This window comes from Eurosta solidaginis, chromosome 2 (assembly GCF_040869045.1).
Source record: "Eurosta solidaginis isolate ZX-2024a chromosome 2, ASM4086904v1, whole genome shotgun sequence".
Taxonomy (NCBI): Eukaryota; Metazoa; Arthropoda; class Insecta; order Diptera; family Tephritidae; genus Eurosta; species Eurosta solidaginis.
This window is the reverse complement of record NC_090320.1, coordinates 25557899-25577715: the sequence shown is the minus strand read 5'-3', so window position 1 is coordinate 25577715 and position 19817 is coordinate 25557899. Positions and strand designations below refer to the sequence as shown.

The following is a 19817-nucleotide window of genomic DNA, read 5'->3' as shown; positions in this document are numbered from 1 at the left end:
GAAGTGGACTGTGCGATTGCTGTGTGTAGTCTACCAAGTGAGCTTGGAATATTTCCGCGGTAGACATGCACATCAAAGAAGTGACTAAACTCCACAGACCTGAAGGTGAGAAGGCTCTAGGCTGGTACCCCCAGATGCCAGAGCATACCAATTTCATATCTGCCAAAGGACTGTTTCTATAGTCAACACGCATCTACATCGAAACTTGTAAACCGTCTCAACTTACTCGTAACAATCCATTTTACCAATGGGTGCTATCGAATTCCCCTTCAGTACACTTTGCGACACAATTTATGGGAAGTCCTCTGTGGATTTTAGTCACGTCTTACGAGAGACATACTTTGACCGCTGATACATTCTATGCTTCCTAACTATGGGTAAGATTTGCTGGCCCTCGAATCTTCGGGTACTGCTCACTAATTTTACTGCGAATCTTCGCTTAGCCCAGAACACCCAGATAAATGACGGACTAAAACAGTCAAACCTCCATCATGGGACGGTGCTCGTGGCACTTGATCTGCCACAGTCAATCACGGCACACTAATCCGCATTGTCTAAAAAGATGGACCAAAAATTATCTGAACGGTCGTCAAGCGTCGATTCAATTTGGAAACGAATCTTCTAAAGCTATGAGAACTAAACTGGGTTTGCCGCAGGGTTGTTTCCTATCCCCACTACTGAAGGAGTTATTCATTTGTCGACGACTTCAGAATAATGGCAACAGAACCTGGTCCTCCAATAGACGAACTAGTTTCTAAAATAAGTATCTATTTCCGCAGTCTTTATATTTCTTCACCTCGCGCGACCTGGCGCTATCACCGACCATATCCACGGCCACTCTGTTTCCGACGTGGAAGGACCAGATAACGCATATATTGGACATTCACATGCATGGCGTTACGCTACCGAATGTCAGTCACCCAAAGATCTTTGGGCTTACGTTCGATAACACTCTTACTTTCAATGAAATTGTATATAAAGTACAAAGCTAAAGCCTCAAGTCACTTGTCGACAGCACTTGAGGAAAAGATAAATAAATGCTGCTAACAACTTTCAAAGCAATTGGCCGGCCGCTTATGTGCTAATCGTCGCAAGTTTGGTCGTCTAACCTAAAAAACACATACGGGAAAAGGCTGCGAGCCTGCCAAAATACTGCACTAAGAACTGCCGAAATGTCTTCTTATGAACTCTGAACATAGCCTGCATAGTGAGCTCAACATAAAAGAGCATAACGAAATACTTAACAGGCAGTTTTTGCTCAATTGTTACAAACCAAGATATCCCAGCAAACAACTGCTTGATCTAACCCCGTTTCCCAGAAAAATAAGGAAACATCTCCTTAAGCATTATTATAGGATCCGGCACCTACGTCAGTCAGCCGTTTGATCCAGACAAGGATAAATAGGACCTAAGCCTAATCTATACAGAATCGGTAAAGATCTTCGCTAGATCGCGCCGGGTGAACCTCGTTTACAATATACACTAGAAGAAGAAAGCAGACTACCACGGGAAACATGAGTCACTCTGGCTCAATTTCAGCATACCTATGATCAAACCCTGTTGAAGGTGCTAGTTTCCTTAGACTCCCGTTAGAGGACTTTGATAAAAAATGTTTTGTGATCGCATCTATTGAATGGGGCGAAGCACTGCTATTATAGCAACAGTTAGGTTAACGAATGTCCTTATGAGACGTACGTAAAGAGCTAGACCGGGTGCAAAACCAAGAGAATCGTACACCTCACTACACCAGTTACTTAATGATGACGGGTCCAGAACGTACCGCGAGGCGTTCCAGGCTTTTAACGGGGCATAGGCCAGCTTAACCAGTAGGATTTCACATCTTCCACTTACTGAAGTGGCAGATCAAAGTCAAAGGAAATTCATGTATTGACCTCCTCCCACTAATGAGCATGTTACAATCGCTCAGGGCTGCGCGGTTTATCGAGCTGTACTCCCTTTGCAGAAAATGTAATTGAAATCCACCAATTGGACAAATATACCTCTAATAAGATTTTAAGTTCGAACACTGTCTACAACGAGCTTTTGTACTGCAAGAAAGCTTGAAAAAGCTCTCACCACTAACACGGTTACCACACCATGTTTTCATTTGGGACCAAAATTCATCGAAAAAACGACCAAATTTCAAGAAAATGACCAAATTTTGTGTTTTATTTTATTGAGACACAATCAGTTCGGCAATTCACATGACTGACAAATTCGTTGTAAAATATAAAATTTTAGGATGATTCCATGGTTTCCTATACCAAATTCTACCAAAAATAGCCAATCGAAGACTTTGCTCTAATTCAAACTACACAAACAAAAATAAAGTGTACTTTTATATAAGATAAGTTTATGTCTTTTACCAACCAAACATTTTGATTCTAATGTTGTTGACAAAGCTCTTAGTTCCAGCATTACGTTGGTCATTCCAATGAAATAAAATGTATAGCGCACTTAGGTTTTAGTAAGAAACGGTTCAAAAAACTGCGTTCTGGTTTTGCCGAACTATGGGGCAAACTCAGTAAATCATAAATGAAACCAAGCAATTCTTCGAAGCAGTTTTGTTAATGCTATTATTATAGATGCATAATTTTCCGCCTTAACGTTAAAATTTCATACCATAGCCTAGATTCAGTAAGTGTAATTTTTGAAAAACCCACATTTACTGAATCTAGCCCCAGGCCTCGGATTTTAAATCAAACGTCTTAAAAGTTTCAACTCTGCAATAACGGAGCCTGATTACCTATAATACGGGAATAAGTTGTCACAAAACAATTCTTTCGAAATAAAATATCTTTGACATTTGCTTCAAAATCTGAATATAAAAATAAATTGGTTTTAATCGCAATTACTTGTATATTTATAAAGTTATCACTTTCGAATAGTAGTATTGCCTCACTTCCAGTTAAAATATTTCTTATGTCAAGCTACTTAATTCTAAATAGTCCTGGAATTCTTTGAACTCATTAAGCTACTTGGAGCTGTGTGAAAAAATAAAATAAATGTAAGGCGCGATAACCTCCGAAGAGATCTAAGGCCGAGCTTTTCTCTTCCAATTTGCGTCGTGCTCCTCTTGATTTTCCCTACAAATTGGCCGGACGGGACCTACATGTTTTATGCCGACTCCGAACGGCATCTGCAAGACATGAGTTTTCACTGAGAGTTTTTCATGGCAGAAATACACTCGGAGCACTTGCCAAACACTGCCGAGGGGCGACCCCGCTTAGAAAAATTTTCTTCTAATTGAAAAACCTTATTTCTAAAATTTTGATGTTGCTTTGCCCGGGGTGCGAACCCAGGGCATACGGTGTGGCACGCTACCATCACACCACGGTGGCCGCCAAGCTGTGTGAGAATGATTTAAATGTCGACGTGAAATTTTTACATAGAATTTTTTTGTAAAAAATTTTGAAGGTGTTACCTTTTGTTTGGCAAGTACATCAAACATAAAACAAATTAGTTTAATTTTTCTACTTAGTTTTCAATTTATTTAAATCGATGGTCATTGTAATAGCTCCATTAGTGGCAAACCCTGCCAAGTTTCTTAGCGGCACATGTGATGTGTGACCAGTGAAAAAAACAAACACTTAAACAAAACTCTGATATGTCCGTGTAATGTGTTTGCCCTAAGATCCAGTACTTTTCTTTTTAATGCCTAGACTAAATTATCTCCGAGATGTTCTGCTGTATTTTATTGGCTTTGCAATTTTTGTGGTAAGAATTCCATGGAAGTAAATTGAAAATTATATGTGGGTTAATGAAAGTGTGCCAAATGTTGTGAGCAGTGTTGTTTACCTCAGTAAAAACAAGTAAGGAAGGCTAAGTTCGGAAGTAACCGAATATTACATACTCAGCTGAGAGCTTTGAAGACACAATATAAGAGAAATCATCATGTAGGAAAATGAACCTAGGGTAACCCTGGAATGTGTTTGTATGACATGGGTATCAAATGGAAGGTATTAAAGAGTATTTTAAAAGGGAGTGGGCCATAGTTCTATAGGTGGACACCATTTCGGGATATCGCCATAAAGGTGGACCGGGGGTGAATCTAGAATGTGTTTGTACGATATGGGTATCAAATGAAAGGTGTTAATGAGTAATTTAAAAGGGAGTGGGCTTTAGTTCTATAGGTGGACGCCTTTTCGAGATATCGCCATAAAGGTGGACCAGGGGTGACTCTATAATGCGTTTGTGCGTTATGGGTATCAAATGCAAGGTGTTAATGAGTATTTTAAAGGGAAGTGGGCCTTAGTTCTATAGGTGGACGCCTTTTCGAGATGTCGTCATAAAGGTGGACCAGGGGTGACTCTAGAATGCGTTTGTACGTTATGGGTATCAAATGAATGGTGTTAATTATTATATGAAAGAGAGTGGGTCTTAGTTCTATAGGTGGACGCCTTTTCGAGATATCGCCATAAAGGTGGACCAGGGGTGACTCTATAATGTGTTTGTACATATGGGTATCAAATTAAAGGTATTAATGAGGGTTTTAAAAGGGAGTGGCCCTTAGTTGTATATGTTTTCGATATATCGACCAAAATGTGGACCAGGGTGACCCAGAACATCATCTGTCGGGTGCCGCTAATTTATTTATATATTTAATACCACGAACAGTATTCCATATATTCCAGCATAACTTTTTCATTTTCTCCTACTTAATATGATAGGTGTCACAGCCATTTTATAAAGTTGCCTCTAAAGTTATAGTTTGCGTCAATAAACCAATCAATTTACCATGTTTCATCCCTTTTTCGTATTTGGTATAGAATTATGGAATTTTTGTAATTTTTCGTAATTTTCGATATCGAAAAAGTGGGCGTGGTCATAGTCGGATTTCCACCATTTTTTATACCAAGATAAAGTGAGTTCAGATAAGTATGTGAACTAAGTTTAGTAAAGATATATCGATTTTTGCTCAAGTTATAGTGCTAACGGCCGAGCGGAAGGACAGAATGTCGACTGTGTATAAAAACTGGGCGTGACTTCAACCGATTTCGCCCATTTTCACGGAAAACAGTTACTGTCATAGGAGCTATGCCCCTACCAAATTTCACAAGGATTGGTAAATTTTTGTTCAACTTATGGCATTAAAAGTATTCTAGACAAATTAAATGAAAAAGGACAGAGCCACGCCCATTTTGAAACTTTCTTTTATTTTTGTATTTTGTTGCACCATATCATTACTAGAGTTGAATGTTGACATAATTTATTTATATGACATATATATTATGTATATACTTGTATATATTATTATTATTATTATTATTATTATTATTATTATTATTAAAGATATTACATTTTTTGTTAAAATTTGACTTTTAAAAATTTTTTTTTAAGTAGGCGTGGTCGTTCTCCGATTTTACTAATTTTTATTAAGCATACATATAGTAATAGGAGTAACGTTCTTGCCAAATTTCATCATGATATCTTCAACGACTGTCAAATTACAGCTTGCAAAACTTTTATATTGCCTTCTTTTAAAAGTGGGAGGTGCAACGCCCATTGTCGAAAGTTTTGCTAATTTTTTATTCTGCGTTAAAAGTCATCTCACCTTCCAAGTTTCAACGCTTTATACGTCCTTGGTAATGAATTATCGCACTTTTTCGGTTTTTACGAAATTTTCGATATCGAAAAAGTGGGCGTGGTTATAGTCCGATATCGTTCATTTTAAATAGCGATCTGAGATGAGTGCCCAGGAACTTACATACAAAAATTTCATCAAGATACCTCAACATTTACTCAAGTTATCATGTTAACGGACAGACGGACGGACATGGCTCAATCAAATTTTTTTTCGGTACTGATGATTTTGATATATGGAAGTCTATATCTATCAGGATTCCTTTATACCTGTACAACAAACCGTTATCCAATCAACGTTAATATACTTTGTGTGCAAAGCACGCTGAGTATAAAAAGAAGAGTACCAAAATCGTGGCTACTGCCTAAAAAGCACCAAAATTGGAAAAAAGGGACCATTTTTGGGGTGGAAGAGATCATTTTTGGTCCAAATGGACCAATAGTGACAACTGTGCCTACTAGTTGTATTTAAGCTATCATTGTTTTAACGACACCTAACGGAGGCTAGCGAAGTTTAAAATATATTTATTTTCTTATAGACGATGCCATATTGGATCGATCCTATTTGGTCACAAAATAAGCCAGAAAGTGAGTCAGCGAAAGGTGTTGTGGTGAGTTACATTTATAATTAGTAGGGTGCTTCGTTTGGGCCAGTTTTTTTTTTTATATATTTATAAATATGTAATTTATTTTACTCTTTCTCCATACTTTTAGCTACCAATCAAGATACCAGAACTTAAGTCATTCAATGTCGTACCAATGGTCTTATCACCTTATACACTTTCCAAAATCGAAAATCTTAAGCAACAAGTTTTTAATTTTGATAATCATGACAGGAAAATTGCTTAAACCAATTGGAGCGCTATGAACGGTGGTAAGTTTTACACTTTACTAAACCTACCATGAATTCGTAATAGTCATTTAGACTAATTTATTATTATTTTTTATTAAATTATTTAAAAATTGTAAGTTGCCGTGACAATGAATTTGAATTGTTTGCATGCGTAACAAATGTTGAAACAATCAACTCGAAAAAAATTTGTTATTACTTTAATACCTCGAAAATATTTGGTAGGGATATAAAGAAGCAGCGAAAAAAGAAAATATTTTAACCAATTTAATTTATTGTAAACTTTTTAAACTAGGCAACAAAAATATTTAAATATCAATTTTAAATATCTATTTTATTTATTATTGTAATGCAGTAGCATAAATATGTGTTTAAAAAAATATATATATATTAAAGTTAATAAAATCGTATGATTATTTTCAAAATCTGCTATCTAGACTGTTCATTTTCTTCAAGTCCCTCTCCTTTCGCAGCTATCCTTCCCTCACTCAATGCTTCTTTTTCTACGCTTCAGTGACAAGCTTCATCCTTAATATGTTCTGTACGTGGATTGACTGTCACGGACATCTATCACGGGGGCCTGCTGTCGGCTCTCCTATGGATATTGGTAGCCAACGAAATGCTGAACTAAACAGTGCAGGTGCAGACAATCAGTCATATAGACTTTCTAAGGCTTGCTTTGTCTTCCGGGCCAAGGTCTGTGCCACAAAGAGAACAATACTGCTCCAGACTAGTATAGTTTTAGAGACGAAGGTAACCCGCTTTGTTCACAGCCAGGCTACCACCATAGGACATTAAAATCCAGCTTAATATCGTACGAAGGTGTCGAAACTGTTGTTGTAGCGATAAAGTTACTTCACGAAAGTTTTGGAGAGTGTTATCAATGTTGATGTTCCTGGCACCACCCCCCAGTCCCACGAGGAGCTTGGGGTCGCCAGAGCCTCGCTTGCTAAAGAAACAGGCTTCGCTGCGAGTACATGAGGTTGACAACTGGGTATTTTTGTTGCCTCTTTCGACAGGCATACAGTGCTGCGAATAAATATAAACTCAAATATACTTTTTAATATATATTTTTTTTATTAAGAAAATTAAATAAAATTAAACTTTCGTACATGTGTACTTACTAGATACAGCGACTAATTAAACATAATTTATTAAATACATTTAAATATTTTTCGTTTAAACTAAACAGAATCCGCTTATTCGTCCAGAAACTTGAGAATAATTGTAAACTCAGTATCTTATTTTTCCCTAATATTTTGTGGACCGACCATAGTTTTTGAGTACATCACTAATTGGCGTGGAACACTTTGAACGAGCTTTTTTAGAGTACCACCAGGAATCCACGAGCTTATGATTCTGTCTGAGTTCAGACACTGTCTCAATAGAAGGTCTTTCCGGATCGTAAACCTTTCTTGAAAACCGGGACACCGAGTTCCTCAAACCACTTCTTTGCTGTTTTTGCTGCGTGAATGGGCGCGTTATCTTGCTGGAAAATGAGTTCTTCGTCTTCTGATAACGTTATGAAAGGAAGGAGGTATTCAAATAATGTTTGTTGATATGATAGCGCATTCATCCTGCCAGAAATAAATTCAATTTCGGACTTAAGTTCACTTTTAAAAGCTGCCCAAACCATGACAGATCCTCCTCCCTGTGCACGTTTAGACATTATTCGAACGTCGTTGCGTAAATCATGCCAGTAGTAGCGATAGCCATCTGGACCATCGAAATTGAACTATTTTTCATCACTGAATATAACGTGTGACCAGATTGTTCCATTTGGTATGTGCTCTTCCGCAAATTTAAGCCTTGCCTCAATGTGCTTTTGTCTTAAAGCCGGTTTTTAAATGCATTTTCTGTATTGTAGATTTTCTGAAGACGCTGCCCATTTTCTAAGGGTATTAGGATGACAGTTTAGGTTCAGTCGACTTACAACTTTGGATGACGATGCTCCAATGACCGACATTTCCCGAAGGGCTTCCCGTTTTGTGGTGGAAGAAATTTTTTTAGGACGGCCTGAGCGTTTTTTTTTTGGCATAGTTTTCTCAACCAAGCTTCAAAAAATTTTTAACAACACCTTGTGACCTGTTTATTTCGAAAGCGATTTGTCTTTGTGTTTTTCCGCATTTTCGTAAGTCTAATAATCTTTGAATTTCAATTTCACTCAACTGTTTTCCACGTGGCATGGCGCCCTTCGATAAACCAAGCAAGGAAATCGTTCTAATAAGAGCACTGCACGACTGAGACTGGCCCTTAATTCTTAAAGAGAAATGGTAATAACCACCATTCAGTGAAAGATCCTACTAAAACAAAATTTACAGTTACAGAGTTCAATTACGTATAGAGTTTATAATTATTCTCAGCAGAAATGCGTTCTCACTCATTTTTGTTAAATTAAACGGACAATTTCTTCTGGGTAAAGGCATCCAGTGAGGTCATTTTTCCCAATAACGGAAATACTATTTATACACAGTAGCTTGCAAAAAAATGTAAACATCTCTACATAGCAAAAATAAATAATATATTTGAGTTTATATTTATTCGCCGCACTGTACCTGCCTCGGGTATATTTAAAGCCCCCTAAAACGCTGCGAGAGGCGTAGAGCCTCGTCGGAGAAGTCCATCGGGCATCTAAATGCCTCATACTGTTAGCTCGCCGAGAACAACAATACGTAAGGGATTGAATTTGCCAACGATATTGAAAAAGTTTCGAAATGGATGAAAACGGGATGGAAAGCTTTGTACTACTAATAGTGGATTTTCTTAGAGACAAATCGAGGAATACAATAATAGGGAAAGGAACTTACTTTGAACTAACCGGGACGATCGTGAAGTGATAAGGTCCTTATGGTCATATTTGAAAAGGAATTGTTAAGGTTCCTTTTTAAACTACACCAATCTACAAATTTTCTTATGAGAATCAACGGATGCCACTTTGCTATTACTCCGATGCTTCAACTTTGGCGTATAACAACAAACTCCTTTTGCAGAAGCTGTCATGATGAGGAGGAAGGTAGGTATGCCTGTCGTAAGAGGCGACTAAAATAACAGATTCAAGGGGCTGTGTAGCGCAACCCTTCGGGTTGCCAGCGCAATATATAGCTTCTCCAAACCCAATTGTCAACCTCACCTATCCGCGGCGAATCCTGTTTCACTAACAGACGAGGCTCTGGCGACCCCAAGCTCCTCATGGAACTTGCATCGCTACAACAAAAACAACAACAACAAAATGACGAGGAAGGAGGAGTGGATTCATCACTTTTTTATTTTTACCAATGTCCAGGACTGCAGGTAAAACGACTCGGATGGTGTGGAAGGTGGACCGCTAGCTCTCAATTTAGTTCATAGTGCTTATTGAAGTCTAATTAGTATCTGAAGTTAGTTAGAAGAAGGAAACGGGGAGGTAGAAAAGCGGAGTGTTATGAGCTTCAGTCAACATAATGGGATTGATGTAATCTAATCGGTGTTAAATAGCTAGGGAAGCCGATACCCCTTCCCTGATGATGTTAAATACTTTGCATCTTTCGATGAAAAAATAAGAATAGCAATTGCCCTGTTTAAAAATAATTAAGTGTCGCGAACCTTTTGACAACGCGCTGCACTCTTCAACAGCAAACACTGTGACAAAGTGTAGTCGGACGAGCGCGTGACTTCAGATTGGAATTAATGTGTGCTTTGGTGAATCTACAAGAAAGCAAGCTGCGTCAGCTACTACGTAACCAACCTGCTTAAAATCGTATGCACGGTTTTGTCCTTTTTACTGTGGACGCCCCAGCATTTGAACTTGGAACCTTTTACTAAGTCGGCGGCCATAACCAGAACTATCCGAACTGAGAGTAAGCCAAAGCACTGAATGGCATTGACTTGCTAAGTAATGTACTTGTGACAATTGCTACAGCCGTGTAGAAGTAGACAATTGAACCCATTGGATGGATGCTGAGCGAGAACCTTAACTTAACCTTCGTTAAAAGGAGTTCTGAGCTATGCCCAATAAGAGACGAAGGGCATTGCTGGCGAGTTTAGTTTGTGCTTAAAGATAAAAACCCCCCGCCCCAGAAGGTATTCCCATCAAACCCAAATTGGGCAGCAGATTAAAGTAATGACGTTGGCTAAGTTGGGAAAGAAAGACTCGGTTAGCATTGGATGAAACTATTGGTTTCATTTAAAATCCTTCTGCAATTTCGGACTTGTATTGCCACACTTAAGGGATGCGGCCAACCCTTTCAACTAGGACATATCAAACTCCCGTTCAACCACATGTTCTTCGTGCAGAAAGCACAACGGTTCTTTGATGTGAAAACCCTTCAAATTTTTAAAAAATTTTGATTCGACATGTTGTACATCTTAATAATTGATTATTCCCAAAAAGTTAACCATTTTTCTTTGAATCATTTCCATTTTAGCAACTAGGCTCTAGCTAACGACATATGAAGGCAATTTAAGCCTGATATATGAAATGCTATAAGTGGAGACCTCGTAATTATGAAACACAATAAATTTCGCCACGACCAGTTTTTGTTGTTGTTGTTGTTGTTGTAGCAGTGCTTCGCCCCATCCAATAGGTGCGACCGATCACAAATTGTCATCAATATCCTCTAACGGGAGTCCAAGGAAACTTGCTGTTTTAACAGGGGTGGGCCATAATGTGAAGGGTGTTAGAGGCGTTGGTTCCACATTACAATTAAAGACATGGGTGGTGTCATGTGGGGACACATTGCGAGCAGGGCATACATTTTGTATGTCGGGGTTGATTATGGATAGGTAAGAGTTTAACCTGTTACAGTATCTAGATCGAAGTTGAGCTAGAGTGGCTCGCGTTTCCCTAGGGAGTGCGCGTTCCTCTTCCGCAAGTATTGGGTACTGTCCTTTGAGAACTGGATTCACCGGGCAATTCCTGGCATAAAGGTCCGACGCCTGTTTGTGGAATTCACTGAGGACCTGCTTGTGTTTTTTGCTTCATGCGGCTGAGTTCTCAGGTGCCGTATTTGCTCATAATGCTTACGGAGATGACTTCTTAAGCCCCTGGCCGGTGTTGGCTCATCAACCAGATGTCTGTTGGGATGCCCATGTTTCTCGGTATTCAACAGGAACTGTTTGGTTAGCATCTTATTTCTCTCCCTGATGGGGAGTATTCTCGCCCAGTGTGTAGTTTTTAGGCTTGGCGACCATATAGGGAACGCGTAGTATGCAATCAGCTGGCCAATTGCTTTGTAAGTGGTAATGAGCATTTCTTTGTCTTTTTCCCAAGTACTGCCAGCAAGAGATTTGAGGATTTTATTACGGCTCTGGATTTTCGGTACAATTGCGGCTGCATGCTCACCAAAATGTAGATCCTGATCAAATGTCACACCCAATATTTTGGGGTTTTAAATAAGGTTGCGGAGGATTTAGTCGGTGATAATGCCAGGTTTCGCGAGGCGAAAAAACTGGAGAGATCAGGGAGGTAGCCGTTTTTTCTGTTGCAAAGCTCATCGATCTGTGGGCCTGGGCCTGTGGCCATTATTGTGCAGTCATCGGCGTAGGAAACGACAACAACAACAACCAGTTTTTGTCTTTAAGAACAGACTGTGCCCATATTATGTGCATCACGGATATTTTAGTATATCGGAATGGTTTGGCCTTTTCAGAAAGGGCATTATTTCGCATTGTCCGGCATGCTTGGGCGTGTATGACTGTATTTTTCAAGTTATATGTGATACTTAACATTTAGGCCATCAGTCGAGGTTGGTATGACCAAGTCGAAAACTATGTTGATGTAAAATTACCTACTATAATTTATATGAATTTGTCCTTACCTCTCAATTTTGAAACACAATAAAAATTTCGCAACTGTCACTTGTCAAATACAGGAAATATTGTACAAAATTAATCCTTCAGCAGCAACAAAATATTCTATTCATAAAAAAAAAACACAAATATTGATTTGTTTAGAATAATAATCTGTTCATGTTAGAAGAAAAAAAGGTAATTCCACTCGGTTGTATTTGACTTGTCAAATTTTGGAAAGCATATTTAAAGGATAAATATTTACAGAGCCGTTAAAAGGTGTGAACTGATTTAAATACAATTAAAATGCCGAACCCAACAAGTTAAGCAAAATCTGTATAATCCTTTGAGGTGAGTAGTGTTTCTTAAACTCTGACATCTTGAGTGAGAAATCCACTCTGAAAACCATAGCAAAGCAGTTTCTTCGTCCCCCTCCAACATTTCGGGCATTGTAACTAAGTCTGCTATTTGCTCTGGGTAAAATATATACTCCACCTTTTTGCTTATTGGGAGGGCGGATATATGCGGAATACCTTTCACTACCGAGTCGGTATATTACGGTTTTGATTATGCCACAGGTTCGGCGCGTCCACAGACTTCCTCTCTTTATATATATTTTTAGGGTTTATTATTATTCAGCCTTATCCACTTAACTACATTGTTTTGATAGACATCTGCCCATAGGAACTGCTGCATCTATTAGCGTTAAGTCAGGAACCACTTCGTCGATTCGTTTATTTTCTTACGGACATCCGGAGCTGCGGCATTTTTCTTTTTTTTTTTTAGAATCTGAAAGTACTGGAATCTCTGTCACCAGAGCCTTTTGCTACGACAAAGCGACCGTTACTTCGCAAGGAGGCCCGTTGGGGGAAGGCTCTGTTCAAATACAGCGCAATTCACGCGCGCAAGTACCCATACCACTCAGCTACATGGTAGGGCTAAGACCTAACGTCAGTGATAGCTGCCTGACCTAGCAATGGCTTAAGATCCAATAGTCGAAAAGAAACTGATGGAGGAAGTGAATACGAACGAGCAAGATACACATTTTCCGGCAGATGCAGTCTAAATATGTTCTTGGACAGATGGTGCGTTCAATACCTGCCTGAAACAGCATGCTGAACATCAAAAAACAACAAACCAAAAATTTTAAGGAAAGAGGCAAGTAGAATTGCAAAGAAAAATATCGTTTTGCGACGTTCATTTTTTAAAGATATGGTAGCACTGTTTCAGAAGGCATTACCAAAACAGTGTATATCAAATGGCGAAGAAGTGGAACTACCTCTAACATGATTCTGATACTTAATTTTAAGTAAAGAATCAACGCTTTTTTTGTGTTCTTATACATCAGCAAAATTACCTAAAAATTAGGATCCACAAATGTCAAAAATTCATTTGCCATTTCTATACCAAAAAAGGTAGCAGCATTCGCTGGAAAGGCGCGTAACATAACCGGTGATACGCCACGATAGAGCGCTAATGGACCGTCGGTTTTCATTAACTCAACAAATACGCTACGTACACCATGTTTATACTTGTCAGTTGGCGCTGCGAGAAAAAAATATTATTTGGTTACACCGTTTTTAATGAATTTATAAAAAAAAGATAACTCACCTGTTTGCAAACGACTCTTGAGTACATCTGGTGGCATACCAACTATCCAATATGTAATACCACAAATGCCACCAGAAAATATGCCGGACACCATTGGCAGCATTTCTGGAAATTTGAGCTTGATCGTATCTTGCAGATATTCATAGGTGGCAAAATAAGCGGCATTTGCTGGTAAATCTGTGATGATAGAAAATGTTTAATTATAGCTTGTTATTGAGTTGGCTATTTCTGCATAAATTAAGCTATGTATATTAGGGTGGATCGATTTGTATGGACGAAAGTTACCCGATATCGCGCCATCGATTTTTCGATGCGATTTGGGCTCAGGAAAAAAAGTTCCACTATGCATGCCCAAAAAAATAATATTCGAGCCTGCGAAATTTCACTTTTTTGACTTTTTTCGACTTTGATTTCTAAGGTTTTTTTCATGACCTACTAAAAAAATTTTCATATCTTTTTTTTCAAAAAACTGTTATCGACAATGTTTTAGCGGACATTTTGGGGTCGGACAGGGTTACATGAAAATTGTACAATCAAATGAAAATTTTTTTAATAGGTCATGAAAAAAACCTTACAAATCGAAGTCGAAAAAAAGTAAAAAAAAATTAAATTTCGCAGGCTCGAACATTGTAAAGGTCTACAAGAAGGATATGTAGCAGCACGCACATACACAGCTACGCTCTCCTGATAAAATGCTTGTTCTTCTTCGTTTTTTTTTTTTTTGGGGACGCTGTTTGGCACTGTTGTACTTCTTAGGGCCAAGAAAAGTGTAGTAGCTGCTAACGAAAACTGCGTAAAATTTGTATCCTGTAGCGTTACCCCTCATTCTGAATGCATTTAGTAATACAAAATACACACGCACTTATAATCCACACAAATTGCTAAATGTACCGACCCAAATATTTATGCATTCTTAGCGGGAGTTCACCAAAGTGTAATTAATGCTTGCACATGCAATGCATATTTTTTCTACATTTGCCAACCCGTCACATTGACCAACACACTTATCGATCCGTCAATGGTCAATGTGACTGCCAAAATATTTATATGTAATATTTATATGTATCTAATTGCATGTGTCCGTAAATAGGTCACTATAATAATAATATGCTGACTTGGCATATATGCACTAGGAATGTAGATACTTTTTAGTTTGTAAGTATTAGTGTAAATACGTATTTGTAATGTAAGAAATTTTGTATAAAAGAGAAAGCATTTTCCAATAAAGAATCAATAATTTTCAGACGCTAAGCCACTCCGCGCGTTTTAATTATTTAACATTTCAATCCTTATTTACTTTCATACGAACACTTAATTACATCTCTCTTTAAAATCCATATGTTTTGGACAATTTTAATTAACAAATTGTGATAGTTTATTACCGGGGACGTTTGCTAAAACACGACAAAAACCGTCGGGGGAGGTATTAATAGACGCGCTCGAATACTTTTTCGCCTTTGGACTATTGATAACAGGACAAAACTCGTTTTTTCATTTCTCTTTCCACATTTTTGGACGGTCGACCTCGGTTTCAAACTGTTTTTCGCGGAGAACTTTTGAACGGGTAGAAAAACTTAGCACCCGTGTTTGTATTCTTAATACTGGAATAACTACGCGTCCTCAGATACCTCCAATTCAAGACTCTTGTATAATTTTCTGTAGGACCCATATAGATGCACTACATTTTCATACTAAATTCGTCCAAAAAAATTTACCATCACAAGAAATAGAAAGGAATTGTTTCCTTATCACAAATATCATACTTGTAAACCTGTACTATGGGCTCGAAAATTATTTTTTTGGGTATGTGTAGTGGAACTTTTTTTCCTGAGCCCAAAACCTATCGAAAAATCGATGGTGCGATATCGGTTAATTAATCGACCCAGTCGAATGTATGTACTAACTCAAAAAATGATGTACGCTGCAAATATAATTTTTTTATAATATGTTTTTTATTTTGATACTTTTTCTGCCTATGTAAATAACTTGTCTACACTAATATTTTTCTAACAATGCAGTTTAATAACAATACACATACGTAAAACAATTTTTTTTTTATTAACAATTTTTGTTGTTATATCGGCCTACTGATTTTAAGATCGCGGGTTCGAATCGAGCTCAAGGCCTAACAATAATTTTTTATTATTATTATTGTTATGATAAATTTTTTCTTAATTGAAAAAATTTTTAAATTAGAATAGAAGAAAGAAAAAATTTTAGACAACTGCCAAAGCTCGTTGTATAGATCCATTTCGGGAACTGCTAAATTCCTTCATCGGCAACGTTTAGGCGCCGCTGCTATAACCATTCAGCCACCACAGCGGTTTTTCGTTTGTCTTCATTAATCCTACTTCTATTCTGGTTCGTGCCAATTGATATTCACACCACTGCGACATCTGTTGCAGAATAGCTGTGAAAATTGGACTTGTTTGTTGGCAATGCTGCCATAGTGTCAAATTTTATTGACACTTTTTATCCCCGTGCTCTGGGATGTATTAACAATTTTTGTTGTTATATCGGCCTACTGATTTTAAGATCGCGGGTTCGAATCGAGCTCAAGGCCTAACAATAATTTTTTATTATTATTATTGTTATGATAAATTTTTTCTTAATTGAAAAAATTTTTAAATTAGAATAGAAGAAAGAAAAAATTTTAGACAACTGCCAAAGCTCGTTGTATAGATCCATTTCGGGAACTGCTAAATTCCTTCATCGGCAACGTTTAGGCGCCGCCGAATAGAAGTAGGATTAATGAAGACAAACGAAAAACCGCTGTGGTGGCTGAATGGTTATAGCAGCGGCGCCTAAACGTTGCCGATGAAGGAATTTAGCAGTTCCCGAAATGGATCTATACAACGAGCTTTGGCAGTTGTCTAAAATTTTTTCTTTCTTCTATTCTAATTTAAAAATTTTTTCAATTAAGAAAAAATTTATCATAACAATAATAATAATAAAAAATTATTGTTAGGCCTTGAGCTCGATTCGAACCCGCGATCTTAAAATCAGTAGGCCGATATAACAACAAAAATTGTTAATACATCCCAGAGCACGGGGATAAAAAGTGTCAATAAAATTTGACACTATGGCAGCATTGCCAACAAACAAGTCCAATTTTCACAGCTATTCTGCAACAGATGTCGCAGTGGTGTGAATATCAATTGGCACGAACCAGAATAGAAGTAGGATTAATGAAGACAAACGAAAAACCGCTGTGGTGGCTGAATGGTTATAGCAGCGGCGCCTAAACGTTGCCGATGAAGGAATTTAGCAGTTCCCGAAATGGATCTATACAACGAGCTTTGGCAGTTGTCTAAAATTTTTTCTTTCTTCTATTCTAATTTAAAAATTTTTTCAATTAAGAAAAAATTTATCATAACAATAAAAATAATAAAAAATTATTGTTAGGCCTTGAGCTCGATTCGAACCCGCGATTTTTTTTTTTATGTAAATTTAAATTGCAATAGTGAAAATGGCATAGATTTATAAGTGCACTATATAGATTATGTTGTTGTTACAAAATCTTGTTTTTAGTCTTTTCGCTTAAATTCTTTAGTTTATTAAAGCGGCAATAGCATCGAAAGCATCATTTGCTATCTCGATACCAAAGAAGCAGGCAGCATTGGCTGGAAAGGCACGTAACATAACTGGTGTGACACCACGATATAAAGCCAAAGGACCATCGGTACGCATTAGATCCACGAAGACGCTGCGCACGCCACGCGGGTATTTGCCTGGGGGAGCTGAAATAGAAAAATACGAATCAATGATAATAATTTTTGAAAATTTAATTTTATACTTTTATTTATTAAAAAAATTTGGAAGGATCAGTTTGAAGTAATTTGTGTTGGATAGGTTAGATTAGGTGGTAGCTGCCCTGATAAGGAAAGCTCACTTGGACAACACGAAGGTCCGTTGTGATACCACATACACAAAAAATAACGGTGACTTAGATCTAGCTACTTAGAGAATCGTTGGGTAGCAACGATAAAACTCCGAATGATACCGATTTCAACTTTGGATAAATCCTCGGGAGATCCAAGTGAGTCGCGACCGAAGTACTTTCGCGTACAAAAAAGTTGTATCAAAAAAAAATTATATTATTTACATAAAATTTGAGAATATACCAGTGCAGTTTTTGATTAACTTTTTTTACTGCTTAACCCTATAGCGACCTTTTAAGTTAATTTGTTCAGGGTTTCTTAAAAAAAAGCTCAGAAAACTTCAATAAATAATGGTAAAATTATGTATTCTAAAATCAAGGACTAACATTATGAAATTTTCTTTCTAATTTTAACCCTCTAGCGATCCTCAAACTGATTTATTTGAAAATAAAAAAAAATTTACACAAAAAATATATATAAAATTAAAATTTAAGAATAAACAGTAGTGATATTTTCTATAGAATGGTTGAACCCTCTAGCGGCCTTTCAAATTTTAAATTTAATTAATAAATGCTTACAATTAAAAAACTGGCATTAATGTTGTGAAATTTTGCTATAGAATTGCTGAACCATGTAGCGAGGAAATAGCCTAAATTTGTTATATTTTTTTTAACGAAGTTTCGTTAAGTTTAAAAGAAAATTGCATATTTTTGTATAAAGCCCTGTCGAATTAAATTGAAAGTTAGTTCCACAGTGGCTTAACCCGCAAAGGCTTTGACATACATTTTTTTAGGCTAGTAAAGAAATTTTTAATTTCAGTTAAATCAAGTAAGGAAGTCTAAGTTCGGGTGGAACAGAACTTTACATACCCAGCTGTACACTTGAAATGCTGTTGTTGTTTGGTTTGTGTGCTTAATAGTGTTACAAGACTGCGCAATAATAAAAAAAAAAAAAAATAAATGTAAGGCGCGATAACCTCCGAAAAGATCTAAGGCCGAGCTTCTCTTCCAATTTGCGTCGTGCTCCTCTTGATTTTCCCTACAAATTGGCCGGACGGGATCTACATGTTTTATGCCGACTCCGAACGGCATCTGCAAAGCAGATGAGTTTTCACTGAGAGCTTTTCATGGCAGATATACACCCGGAGTGCTTGCCAAACACTGCCGAGGGGCGACCCCGCTTAGAAAAATTTTCTTCTAATTGAAAAATCTTATTTCTAAAATTTTGATGTTGCTTTGCCCGGGAGTTGAACCCAGGGCATACGGTGTGATAGGCGGAGCACGCTACCATCACACCACGGTGGCCGACTGCGCAATAATACTGTGACGAATATTAGTGACACTAAGTTGTTGTTTTTTTTTATTTATTTTAAGTTGTTGGCGGCCACCGTGGTGTGATGGTAGCGTGCTCCGCCTATCATACCGTATGCCCTGGGTTCAACTCCCGGGCAAAGCAACATCAAAATTTTAGATATAAGGTTTTTCAATTAGAAGAAAATTTTTCTAAGCGGGGTCGCCCCTCGGCAGTGTTTGGCAAGCGCTCCGGGTGTATTTCTGCCATGAAAAGCTCTCAGTGAAAACTCATCTGCCTTGCAGATGCCGTTCGGAGTCGGCATAAAACATGTAGGTCCCGTCCGGCCAATTTGTAGGGAAAATCAAGAGGAGCACGACGCAAATTGGAAGAGAAGCTCGGCCTTAGATCTCTTCGGAGGTTATCGCGCCTTACATTTATTTTTTTTTTTTTTAAGTTGTATTCACGTCACTAGTCTGATGCTAAGTAAATGAAGCCACAACAACAATAAATCAGGTAGTCACTTGTATCTACATACACGAATAAAGCATTATGTCTACACATATGTATGTACGTACACGCAGCGGAGAAGAGACGCACAAACATATGCATACATCTTATCTGAGATGCTCTCAAAAGTAGGCAATTATCTGTGGAAGTGTCACTCACATATACACGCGCATATGAACAGCTATACACGTGCATCTGTAGTTATAATTTTATAGTAGTAACTAAGTAAATTCTGGAAACGCCTAGAAGTATGGAACGAGGAAATCGAAGAGTATAAAAAGAAGCAACAGTAGAGGCACGACAATCAGTTTGATTTAAGACGCTAT

The 19817-nt window shown here is 37.6% G+C and overlaps 2 protein-coding genes across 6 annotated transcripts in view; one reads left to right on the top strand and one right to left on the bottom strand.

The window, feature by feature from the left end:
* The window catches only part of Marf1 (meiosis regulator and mRNA stability factor 1-like protein), a 34025-nt gene extending 27167 nt beyond the window's left edge, over nt 1–6858 (top strand). For 3 of the 4 annotated variants that reach the window (XM_067764665.1, XM_067764667.1, XM_067764666.1), the window contains 2 exons: nt 6123–6194; nt 6298–6858. In XM_067764665.1, coding sequence (XP_067620766.1) covers nt 6123–6194; nt 6298–6432 — 207 coding nt within the window. In that variant the 3' untranslated portion in view covers nt 6433–6858. The remainder of the gene's footprint in view (nt 1–6122; nt 6195–6297) is intronic. The other variant, XM_067764668.1, reaches the window with a different exon arrangement.
* An 8882-nt stretch (nt 6859–15740) lies between these two features.
* LOC137239407 (congested-like trachea protein) overlaps nt 15741–19817 on the bottom strand; it is a 31816-nt gene continuing 27739 nt past the window's right edge. The window contains exons 5-6 of one of the 2 annotated variants that reach the window (XR_010949361.1): nt 17256–17550; nt 15741–15870 (exon numbers count right to left, since the gene is read on the bottom strand). Coding sequence is in view for 1 of the 2 variants with exons in the window: in XM_067764695.1 (XP_067620796.1) it covers nt 17360–17550 (191 nt within the window). In the remaining variant the exon portion in view is untranslated. Of the gene's footprint in view, nt 15871–17205; nt 17551–19817 lie in introns of those variants that run through there. The other variant, XM_067764695.1, reaches the window with a different exon arrangement.